General features: G+C 39.7%; 2 protein-coding genes across 2 annotated transcripts; both read left to right on the top strand.

Moving 5' to 3' along the window:
• The first annotated feature begins 906 nt into the window (after positions 1 to 906).
• Positions 907 to 1,380, top strand: LOC142357618 (uncharacterized). Its single transcript, XM_075409165.1, has one exon. It carries the CDS (start codon positions 907 to 909, stop codon positions 1,378 to 1,380), a length of 474 nt encoding a protein of 157 aa, XP_075265280.1.
• Positions 1,381 to 3,224: 1,844 nt separating this feature from the next.
• Positions 3,225 to 4,082, top strand: LOC142357617 (uncharacterized). The gene has a single exon (XM_075409164.1). The coding sequence runs from the start codon at positions 3,225 to 3,227 to the stop codon at positions 4,080 to 4,082; it is 858 nt and encodes a 285-aa protein (XP_075265279.1).
• Positions 4,083 to 12,063: the final 7,981 nt, after the last annotated feature.

Genomic DNA, 12,063 nt, shown 5'->3' with positions numbered 1-12,063 from the left:
GGACTGTCTGAGCACACCTCAAGACTCCTAGAATTTTGCCGAGGACAGTGTTCCCCACATATGCGCTACAGCAGCGACACAACTTCGGACGCCGGTCATTGTGGTTGAAAAATTTTCAGCATGGAGTTGACTACTCAACTCTACTAGAACGGTGTTCCAGGCAATAGGACACTTCAAGGCAAAACTCGGAACTAAAAGACAATACGAATAACTTGAGACCTCCAACGCTGTCATTTTTGCATCAGATGAGAACGGGACAAGGTACCTCATCGAAATGTCCCAAAACGAGTTTTCTCAGGAACATTTTCTTCAATGTTGAAGGGAAACAAGCTTGAGAAAAGAGACAACCGATGCCCTTGACTCCCTTTCAAGACTGCATTGGACTCTTGAGGGCAGGAGGAAGACTCAAAAGGGCACCTCTAACCTACAGTGCAAAACATCCCCTCGTTCTCCATAGAAGGATTAGAATTGCAGCATTGTTGATTGAAAAGGAGCACCATTACTGTGGCCATCAGGGCCTGGAACATGTGAAAGCCCACCGGCAACACACTTTATTGATGATTGGATTGAGAAAAGTGCTGCAAAGTCTGGGGAGGTACTGTTTTATTTGCTGACGGTGGAGGGCAGACAATGTGAGTCCGAAGATGTCCGATCTGCCTGAATTCAGATTTCCTCATGTAAACAAGCAGTTCTCCTTCGTCAACACAAGAATGGACGTGTGTGGACCTTTCTGCATTGAGGACAAGAGAGAGGGCACCCAGATGCACTTTGTCTGCTTTTTCGGATGCCTGGTCAACAGAGCTGTCCAACTAGAAGTATGCCATGACCTCTCAACCGATTGTCTTGTCATGACCATCCGCAGAATTGTATCACGACGAGGATACCTTGACCTCATTGTGAGTGAAGATGGCAGAAACTCCATTTGGAGCCAACCATGCAATGAAGTTCCAGAGAGGCTACACGCCAGACAACGAGTACATCGGTCTGCAATTGGCTCATCAGAACACTCAGTGGACTTTCAACCCTCCATTGGCACCACACTTCGGAGGAGTCTGGGAGAGGCTGATACAGACCGCGAAGAGGAATCTATTAATAGTGCTGGGCAGTCGGAAACTAACACTCTCAGTTTTCCAGCCAGTTGTGACCGAGGCCGCGTCAATTTGGAATTTCAGACCATTAACTCATGTGGGCTGCAGCATCTCAGATGATGGATCACTTACTCTGAATCACTTCCTCCTTCGAATGTGTTTGAAATCTCTTGTGAACTACAACCAGCCGTTATCCACTAAGGACTTCAAGCTGACACAGACGCTACTTCACCACTACTGGAGCAGGTTGCTGAAGGAATATGTTCCTGATCTCAAAGAGAGAACGAAGTGACAGAGATCAAATGATAAGCTGGATGAAGGTGACATTGTGTGAGTGCTCAGGGGTTCACACCAAGAGGCATCTGGCCTCTCGGGAGGATTGTAAAAGCATACAGAGGTTCAGACGGAATAGCCAAGAACTTCGACATCCATATGGCTTCAGGAATGGCACACAGACCGGCAGTAACCTTAAGCCGTATATTCCCACAATTTTCAAGTGCGCCGGAGGGTCACTGAAACAAGTTTATTGAAACACACACACACACACACACACAAAAACAACTCAATATCTGAAATAAAACATTTTGTACTTTATTTTATTGTGTTTACATTTTCATTTCAAATGTTGCCTTTTGTTGCTGGGAGTGTAAAGGAACCAATTTCCTTTATATTTAATCTCCCCCCACACCATCATTTTCCTCCCCCCACCTACACTTCCGTTCTCCAAAACCTTTTCATTTCCTGACTTCCATCCCCCCAACCTATTTTCGTTGAAAGTTTTTATATATTGATTTTATTGAAGAAGTCAGAAGTGGTTGACGTTCACTTTCAATATTTTTTTATAGCAAGGGATTTCCCGTTTTTGACCATGACTTGTGAGCAGAATTATGATTAATATATAGAGCTTGATTTGCTGCCCTGCTTGCGACTTTCAAAAATACAGATATAAAGGAAAAGTTGTCTTGGTATACAAGACTCAGGCCTAAGAGCATAAACATAAATTCATTTTTCGTTTTCGTCTAAGATTCTAACTGATCTTCTTCTCGCAAAATTAATTATCAATCTTTCTGTAAAGGAGCCAAGTTCCCTAATATTTATCCCCCCACACCCTCATTTTTCTCCCCCACCTACACCTCAGTCCTCCAAAACATTTTTATTTCCTTGTTTCCATCCCCAACCTATTTTCGTTGAAGCTTTTTATATTTTGATTTTATTGAAGAAGTCAGAAGTGGTTGACGGTCACTTTCAATACTTTTTATATTAAGGGATTTCCCGTTCTTGACCATAATTTGTGAGCAGAAATATGATTAATATATAGAGCTTGACTTGCTACCATGCTTGCGAATTTCAGAAATACAAACATTAAGGAAAAGTTCTCTTGGTATGCAAAACTTAGGCCAAAGAGCATAAACATAAATTCATTTTTCGTCTAAGGTTCTAACTGATCTGCTTCTCGAGAAACTTCTTATCAAATTTTCTGTAAAATAACCAAGTTCCTTTATATTTTATCTCCCCCCACTCCCTCATTTTCCTCACCCCACCTACAATTCGGTCCTCGAAAACCTTTGCATATCCTGATTTCCATCCCCCCAACCTCTTTTCGTTGAAAATTTTTATACGTTGAGTTTTTTGAAGAAGTTGCACATAGCCAACAGATTGGCCAAAATTCACGAGAATTCTAAACCGGACAGTTGGAGACAGATCTTTGGAAACATGAATCCCGCTAACCACGGCGCGCGAGGCCTCAACTCATCCCTAACACACCAAAGCTGTGGCTTCGACCACCGGACTGTCTGAGCACACCTCAAGACTCCTAGAATTTTGCCGAGGACAGTGTTCCCCACATATGCGCTACAGCAGCGACACAACTTCGGACGCCGGTCATTGTGGTTGAAAAATTTTCAGCATGGAGTTGACTACTCAACTCTACTAGAAGGGTGTTCCAGGCAATAGGACACTTCAAGGCAAAACTCGGAACTAAAAGACAATACGAATAACTTGAGACCTCCAACGCTGTCATTTTTGCATCAGATGAGAACGGGACAAGGCACCTCATCGAAATGTCCCAAAACGAGTTTTCTCAGGAACAATTTCTTCAATGTTGAAGGGAAACAAGCTTGAGAAAAGAGACAACCGATGCCCTTGACTCCCTTTCAAGACTGCATCGGACCCTTGAGGGCAGGAGAAAGACTCAAAAAGGCACCTCTAACCTACAGTGCAAAATATCCGCTCGTTCTCCATAGCAGGAGCAGAATTGCAGCATTGTTGGTTGAAAATGAGCACCATTACTGTGGCCATCAGGGCCTGGAACATGTGAAGGCCCACCGGCAACAGACTTTCTTGATGATTGGATTGAGAAAAGTGCTGCAAAGTCTGGGGAGGTACTGCTTTATTTGCTTACGGTTGAGGGCAGACAATGTGAGTCCGAAGATGACCGATCTGCCTGAATTCAGATTTCCTGATGTAAACAAGCAGTACTCCTTCGTCAACACAGGAATGGACGTGTTTGGACCTTTCTGCATTGAGGACAAGAGAGAGGGCACCCAGATGCACTTCGTCTGCTTGTTCGGATGCCTGGTCAACAGAGCCGTCCAACTAGAAGTATGCCATGACCTCTCAACCGATTGTCTTCTCATGACCATCCGCAGAATTGTATCCCGACGAGGATACCTTGACCTCATTGTGAGTGAAGATGGCAGAAACTCCATTTGGAGCCAACCATGCAATGAAGTTCCAGAGAGGCTACACGCCAGACAACGAGTACATCGGTCTGCAATTGGCTCATCAGAACATTCAGTGGACTTTCAACCCTCCATTGGCACCACACTTCGGAGGAGTCTGGGAGAGGCTGATACAGACCGCGAAGAGGAATCTATTAATAGTGCTGGGCAGTCGGAAACTAACACTCTCAGTTTTCCAGCCAGTTGTGACCGAGGCCGCGTCAATTTGGAATTTCAGACCATTAACTCATTTGGGCTGCAGCATCTCAGATGAGGGATCACTTACTCTGAATCACTTCCTCATTCGAATGTGTTTGAAATCTCTTGTGAACTACAACCACCCGTTATCCACTAAGGACTTCAAGCTGACACAGACGCTACTTCACCACTACTGGAGCAGGTTGCTGAAGGAATATGTTCCTGACCTCAACGAGAGAACGAAGTGACAAAGATCAAATGATGAGCTGGATGAAGGTGACATTGTGTGGGTGCTCAAGGGTTCACACCAAGAGGCATCTGGCCTCTCGGGAGGATTGTAAAAGCATACAGAGGTTCAGACGGAATAGCCAAGAACTTCGACATCCATATGGCTTCAGGAATGGCACACAGACCGGCAGTAACCTTATGCCGTGTATTCCCACAGTTTTCAAGTGCGCCGGAGGGTCACTGAAACAACTTCATTGAAACACACACACACACACAAAAGCAACTCAATATCTGAAATAAAACATTTTGTACTTTGTTTTATTGTGTTCACCTTTTCATTTCAAATGTTGCCTTTTGTTGCTGGGAGTGTAAAGGAACCAAGTTCCTTTATATTTAATCTCCCCCCACACCCTCATTTTCCTCCCCCCACCTACACTTCCGTTCTCCAAAACCTTTTCATTTCCCGATTTCCATCCCCCCAACCTATTTTCGTTGAAACTTTTTATATGTTGATTTTATTGAAGAAGTCAGAAGTGGTTGACGTTCACTTTCAATATTTTTTTATAGTAAGGGATTTCCCGTTTTTGACCATAACTTGTGAGCAGAATTATGATTAATATATAGAGCTTGATTTGGTGCCATGCTTGCGACTTTCAGAAATACAGATATAAAGGAAAAGTTGTCTTGGCATACAAGACTTAGGCCTAAGAGCATAAACATAAATTCATTTTTCGTCTATGATTCTAACTGATCTTCTTCTCGAGAAATTAATTATCAATCTTTCTGTAAAGGAACCACGTTCCTTAATATTTATCCCCCAACACCCTCATTTTTCTCCCCCACCTACACCTCAGTCCTCCAAAATATTTTTTTTCCTGATTTCCATCCCCAACCTATTTTCGTTGAAGCTTTTTATATTTTGATTTTATTGAAGAAGTCAGAAGTGGTTGACGAACACTTTCAATACTTTTTATAGTAAGGGATTTCCCGTTCTTGGCCATAATTTGTGAGCAGAAATATGATTAATATATAGAGCTTGACTTGCTACCATGCTTGCGAATTTCAGAAAAACAAATATTAAGGAAAAGTTCTCTTGGTTTTGCAAGACTTACCAAGAGCATAAACATAAATTCATTTTTCGTCTGAGATTCTAACTGATCTGCTTCTCGAGAAACTTCTTATCAAAGTTTCTGTAAAAGAACCAAGTTCCTTTATATTTTATCTCCCCCCACTCCCTCATTTTCCTCACCCCACCTACAATTCGTACCTCGAAAACCTTTGCATTTCCTGATTTCTATCCCACCAACCTATTTTCGTTGAAACTTTTTATAAGTTGATTTTTTTGAAGAAGTCAGAAGGGGTTGACGCTCACTTTCAATATAATTTATTGTACGGGATTTACCGTTTTTTACCATAACTTGTGTGCCACTGGCACGGATTATGATGTATTTATAGAGCTTGATTTGTAACCATGGTTGCGACTTTCAGAAATACAAATATTAATGAAAAGTTGTCTTGGTATGCAAGACTTAGGCCGGAGAGCATAAACATAAATTCATTTTTCGTCTAAGATTGTAACTGATCTGCTTCTAGAGAAACTTCTTATCAAAGTTTCTGTAAAAGAACCAAGTTTCTTTATATTTTATCTCCCCCAAACCCTCATTTTCCTCCCCTACCTACACTTCCGTCCTCCAAAAATCTTTGCCTTTCCTGATTTCCATCCCCCAACCTATTTTCGTTGAAACATTTTGTACGTTGATTTTTTTGAAGAAGTCAGAAGGGGTTGACGTTCACTTTCAATATAATTTATTGTAAGGGATCTTCCGTTTTTTACCAAAACTTGTGTGCCAATGGCACGGATTATGATGTATTTATAGAGCTTGATTTGCTACCATGGTTGCGACTTTCAGAAATACAAATATTAATGAAAAGTTGTCTTGGTATGCAAGACTTAGGCCGATGAGCATAAACATAAATTCATTTTTCGTCTAAGATTTTAACTGATCTTCTTCTCGAGAAATTCCTTATCAAACTTTCTGTTGGTATAAAAAGTAGATATATAAAAGGGTTTACAATCTTCTCTTCTGTTTTTTGTTGGCTTAGTTAAAAGCACTTCCAGCTTTTGAGGGTATTTGCATTGAGTGATGCTGCTAAGCGTTCCACAAACTGGTACAATGATTGTTTGAATTTCTCTCTGTGACTTACTTCTTGAAATTCTCATTTCCTTGACTGGCTTCGTGAAATTCCATTTCTTTCCCAATCAACGGTTTAAGTTGTTTGAGATGGAACAACCTAATTTGAGGCTAAAGAAAGGTTTAATTGTGGAGAGGAAGATTTATCTAATTATATCAGGTGAACGGCTATTCTTCTTCCCATAAAATATGGTCTTTATTTTTAGAAGCAGTGTTGTTTAGTTACTAAAATTTTTAGTTTTTAAAACTTGAACCAAAGCTAATCTAGCGGTTGGCTTTCGGTTGATCCAGTTAGTGCTTAGGGGTGCTAGAATTTGGGGGCGTGGTCAAGAGGTAGGGTGGAGAGGTTCAACGAGAAGGTTCAAATTGCCAACTGGAGGTGTATAAACAGGAGACTGATGGGGTGGGGAGTTGAGATGGTGGGGTGGATAGTTAGTGGTGGGCGTTGTCTGATGATGTGACATCAGAAAACGCCCTACGGGCTCTACCATTCATATCTAATTGTTTTGCGGAAAGTCGGTCAAGCAAAAAATTGAATTGAAAAATACACAGGACTGATAAAACCGCTACAAAGTTGGTTTGAGAGCAAATAAACATATTTATCCTCTTAGTAAAATAAAGTTTATCCTCTTAGTAACAATAACTTCGGAAGCCTACAAACAAATTGATTGAAAAACAAAAATTTAAACGAAATATCTTGTATAGAGTGTATAGATGAAAATTTTGAAGGTAATATATTTGATAAAATTTCTATTCAGTTTTGTCATACGGACTGGAAATTTTTCGTTACAATATCCATTACCGTATTTAGTTCTTGTTTAGTTTTCCCCATTTTCAATGCCGTGTATTTAGTCCATCTATTGTCATCAGTCATCTGATCTCCAATTAAAATTAGTTCAGTTTCTAGACAGGAAAATGTCTGTTCATGCATTCAAACAAAAATTGATTTCCTCTTTCGCGCATTAATAACTCATGATCTTGTATACTTTCTCCTAGTAATTCTAATTTTGTTTAAATCGGAATCCACTCTTCTCAATTGTGCTCAAGTAAACCAGTTGCAATTCAAATTAGTTAACTGCTTTTCAAAAGTAAGATTTCAAGCAGATTAGCCATCCGCTTCGCGAATAACCAATTCCTAAAGTGGAATCAAAGTTCAATCTCTAAAGTTTGGCAATCGCACCGCAATTGCCCAAATCGAATAATAGATATATAAGTGTGGTTCGTTTGACTGATAGCTCAATCAATAAGCATAACATCGCGCAATCAGCAGTTGACTCTCGCAAGATTCCCCTGCAAATTGGTGCTTTGCAAGATTCCCCTGCAAATTGGTGCCTGCTGGGAGAAGCTAACCATCACACCACCTCTTTCGTGGGACAAATGGACGCAACAATGGAAGTTGGCATTGTTGGCCAAAGAGTGGATACAATTGGAGACATTGCTCAATGGACCACCCACAACGTTCGCAAATCCACGAGAACCGTGGGACAAATTTTGTGGACAAATTTCGTGTTGCGTCCATTTCGTGGGACAAATGGACTCAACAATTGAAGATGTCATCGTTGGCCAAGGAGGGGTTACAATTGAAGACATTGCTCAATGGACCACCCACAACGTTCGCAAATCCACCAGAACCTGTGTATGAGGAACCAGTGAAGAACCACACCCAGGCAACTGAACGCGATAGAAAAGTTCGCAATCAACAACTGAAGTGACGCTGCAAAACATATGTAAGAACATTGACGAGATCGGTACTTTGTGCGGCGATAAACCTTGGGAACATTGTGAGCTGAAGGCATCATCTCTTCTCTATCTCTGTATTGGCACAGAGGGCCGTATAATCTTCAAGAGCAAACATCCGCACCTTCTCATAGAAAAATAGTCGATGAAAGAACTTTGGCGTGTGATGGGAGGCTCTGTCATAAAAACTCGGAACATAACTTATGACCGTTTCGTCTCCTCCTCAGAAAAACAAAAAGGAAAATATGTGCAAAGTTTCTATGGGCGACTCTTAGACCAATCAGAAAATTGTAGCCTGGAAGATAAAGATAACTTGTATATCGATATTCAAAAGTGTCATTTCGCTAAAACACAAGTTAACTGGCTTGGTTATAAATTTACCCAAATTGGTATGTCACCACTTGAAAAAAAAACTGCAGCTATTTTGGCAATACCACCCCCAATTACACTTTTAGGGTTTTTAGGCTGCTACTTGTAGCAGTTTTAAGCCGCTGAAAACCGATAATCTTAGAAAAGATCGACGCTTCCACCGCAATCGTCGCTAATGATGCGAGAATTGTACTGTGAAAAATATTTTGTTTTCACCGCTCTATTCTTTCATTAATATTTCGGCAAAACCTCGACCAGGGTGAGTAATTTTTGCTGGGTTTGCACATAAAATAGTAACAACTCATCTGCTGTGTTATCCTCTGAATGAATGCTGTGCAGGGTTGTAAATACGGATTTTGGCGCTGAATACGGAGAGAGCATTGAGGATTTAAAAATCACCGCTAAAAACCGCACATCTTACGTCAATTCAACTTATTGATTATTTTCTGCGATTATTTTTTGTTGGACTTGCGGTTTATAGCGGTGAAATTTTTAATTTCACCTGTTTCTGTTGACAGCGCTTCCTGTTGTTAGCTGTGATTTTTGTTTTCACCGTCTAAGCGGTCACAAAACAAAAATTTGCCACTACCAACAGGAAACGGTGAAACCAAATTTTTCACCGCTATAAGCGCAGATCTAAAAGCGCAGAAGATGTGTGGTTCTCACCGGTGAGGTTTTTATTCTCACGATTTCACTACATTCAGCGCTAAAAATCACAATTCATTTAATCATTCACCGTATTTACCGCAACTCTTTCTTTTCTTAGCGTTCTGTAGCATTGACACCTTTACCCGGGCAGTAGAGGTTATACTTGTGAAAGGAATTCACAGTCCAACATAACACTATAGCCCCCCTCGTGCGTTCATCTTCGGTTTGGATATACTTGCTCCCGTCTGGGAATTCAACCTTGGTTATATCAACTCGCTAAACATCAACTCGCTATGAAGAAACCGAGAAGTTCGAATTTCGATGCATTATGGTCATCGCTTCTTTATTTGTTCACTATTTATTGTACTGATCACTTTGCTTTACGTTTTGTTATATTTGTCTAATTAAACAAGAAAAATTAAACCTCATATTTGCCAATACAAGATCCAGCTAGGTTAAATACAAACTTCGAAGTCAAAAATCGAGCAGCCGCGTCATTTTATTGATTCACCGTCGGCGGAACTTGTCAGCGTTTTCTCGTAGAGAGTGAAAGTTTATGGCTAACATTTTTGACCTGCAGTTACACTTATTGCAATCTATATGTCAGTATTTGATATATAGTTATCCAAAACCGAACCGTTTTCGTGAATCTCTTCCACAGTTTAGGGATGTTATCCGTCTCCGAGTAACTTGCCGAGCAATTAACGAAGATCTGGATAAATGCCACCTTTTATTTGCTCTGGCTACCTGGCTTTGTGATCAAGAATTGATCAATTTCGACAAGCTTTTGAATTTAATGAGTAAATCGAATTGGAAATTCTATTGGCTTCACTTTGACTTGTGCGAAAAATCGCAAATAGAGTTAATACCATTTGTTCGATATGAAAATTTATTTTCCAGATCGCTGCGAATTGTAAAAATAACTGATTGGCATGTTAATGACTCGTTTAGTTTTAGATTCCTGGACAAAATAATTTCGCCTTGTTATGCGTCTCTATGCAATGAAAGGACGAAAATTGACATTGAGATGGTTGTGTCTGAACAAAAATACCAAATACCGGCTCTGAACAGTGCAAATATGGTTTCATCGTTGAATATTATGTCTACAACTTCCATATCGGGTATACAGCAGCTGAGTTCAGCTTTCAGGGAAAACTTTTTTTGCTAAAGCCTAACAAAACTTCTGCTTGTCGATCTCAAAAAATTATTGCAAAGGAAAAAAATCTGCAACAGAGCTAATTAATTATCGTGCCATGGCGAGACTTTTACGCATTCAAGTTCAGGTTTTAGTGCATCCAACTGATTTTCGCGCGTTTACCAGACGTTCGTACTTACAACGAATTTTGTGCGTTCATGTTCAGACTTTCTTGCGTTCAAACCACCTAGACCGAACTGCAATTCAATTCTTTCGTGCAGGTCTCTAAATGCAACTCTACATGCACATAACAGTTTTGTGCACGTTTAAAAACAAGCCTGAAAGTCTCAAAAAAGTCAGCCAAGACTTGGATAACACTTGCAATTTGATTCCCAAGTCAAAACTAACTTCTCAGAAAAATTTCGAGTGAAAATTTCGAATTTCGAAAAAATTTGGTAACGTAACGCGATTTCGAGGTTAATTTCCATCCACTTCCCCGGGGTCTTAAAAATTGATACCCAACTTGTACAAAACTTGTCTGCAGACAAACTGCACTAACTATATAAAATTTTTAACATCGAAATTAGCCTACCTTATTACTTTTGCTTAAATATATCTTAAAGATTATAAACCGGTTAAAAGAAATTTTAATAAGTTGTGTAAACATTGCATAAAAAAGCATTGCAAAACTTTCAGGCTAAATATTGTGAAATCCGGCCTGCATTTTGTTCAACTTCATCTTCTTTCTATGGGACAAAAAGTAAAATTTTATAATACAACGCACAAGAGTGCAATTATATTCGCTTTCGATTTTGCTATAGTAATTTCGCCTTGTTATGCGTCTCTATGCAATGAAAAGACAAAAATTGATGTTGAGATGATTGTGTCTGAACAAAAATACCAAATACCAGCTCTGAACAGTGCAAATATGATTTCATTGTTGGATATTATGTCTACAACTTCCATATCGGATATACAGCAGCTGAGCTCAGCTTTCAGGGAGAATTTCTTTGCTAAACCCTAACAAAACTTCTGCTTGTCGATCTCAAAAAATTATTGCAAAAGAAAAAAAATCCGCAACAGAGCTAATTAATTATCGTGCCATGGCGAGAATTTTACGCATTCAAGTTGAGGTTTTAGTGCATCTAACTGATTTTTGCGCGTTTACCGGACTTTTGTACTTGCAACGAATTTCGTGCGTTGATGTTCAGACCTTCGCGCGTTCAAATCAGATGGACTGAACTGCAATTCGAGATCAGTTCAGGCCCATTCTAAATGCACATATCAGTACCGTGCACGTTTAAAAACAAGCCTGCAGGTCTCAAAAAAGTCAGCCAATACTTGGATAACACTTGCAATTTGATTCCCAAGTCAAAACTAACTTCTCAGAAAAATTTCGAGTGAAAATTTCGAATTTCGAAAAATTTTGTAACGTAACACGATTTCGAGGTTAATTTCCATCCACTTCCCCGGGGTCTTAAAAATTGATACCAAACTTGTACAAAACCTGTCTGCAGACAAACTGTACTAACTATATAAAATTTATAACATCGAAATTAGCCTAACTTATTACTTTTGTTTAAATATATCTTAAAGATTATAAACCGGTTAAAAGAAATTTTAAAAAGTTGTGTAAACATTGCATAAAAAAGCATTGCAAAACTTTCAGGCTAATTATTATGAAATCCGGCCTGCATTTTGTTCAACTTCATCTTCGTTCTATGGGACAAAAAGTAAAATTTTAAAAT

Source organism: Convolutriloba macropyga, unplaced genomic scaffold (genome assembly GCF_964194025.1).
Source record: "Convolutriloba macropyga unplaced genomic scaffold, txConMacr16.3 SCAFFOLD_1895, whole genome shotgun sequence".
In the NCBI taxonomy this organism is placed as follows: domain Eukaryota; kingdom Metazoa; phylum Xenacoelomorpha; order Acoela; family Convolutidae; genus Convolutriloba; species Convolutriloba macropyga.
This window is presented reverse-complemented; position numbering and strand designations above follow the sequence as displayed.

Excerpts from the sequence above, each read along its gene's own strand:
- LOC142357618 (XM_075409165.1), top strand. The coding sequence starts at position 907 with ATGGCAGAAACTCCATTTGGAGCCAACCATGCAATGAAGTTCCAGAGA.
- LOC142357617 (XM_075409164.1), top strand. The coding sequence starts at position 3,225 with ATGCCCTTGACTCCCTTTCAAGACTGCATCGGACCCTTGAGGGCAGGA.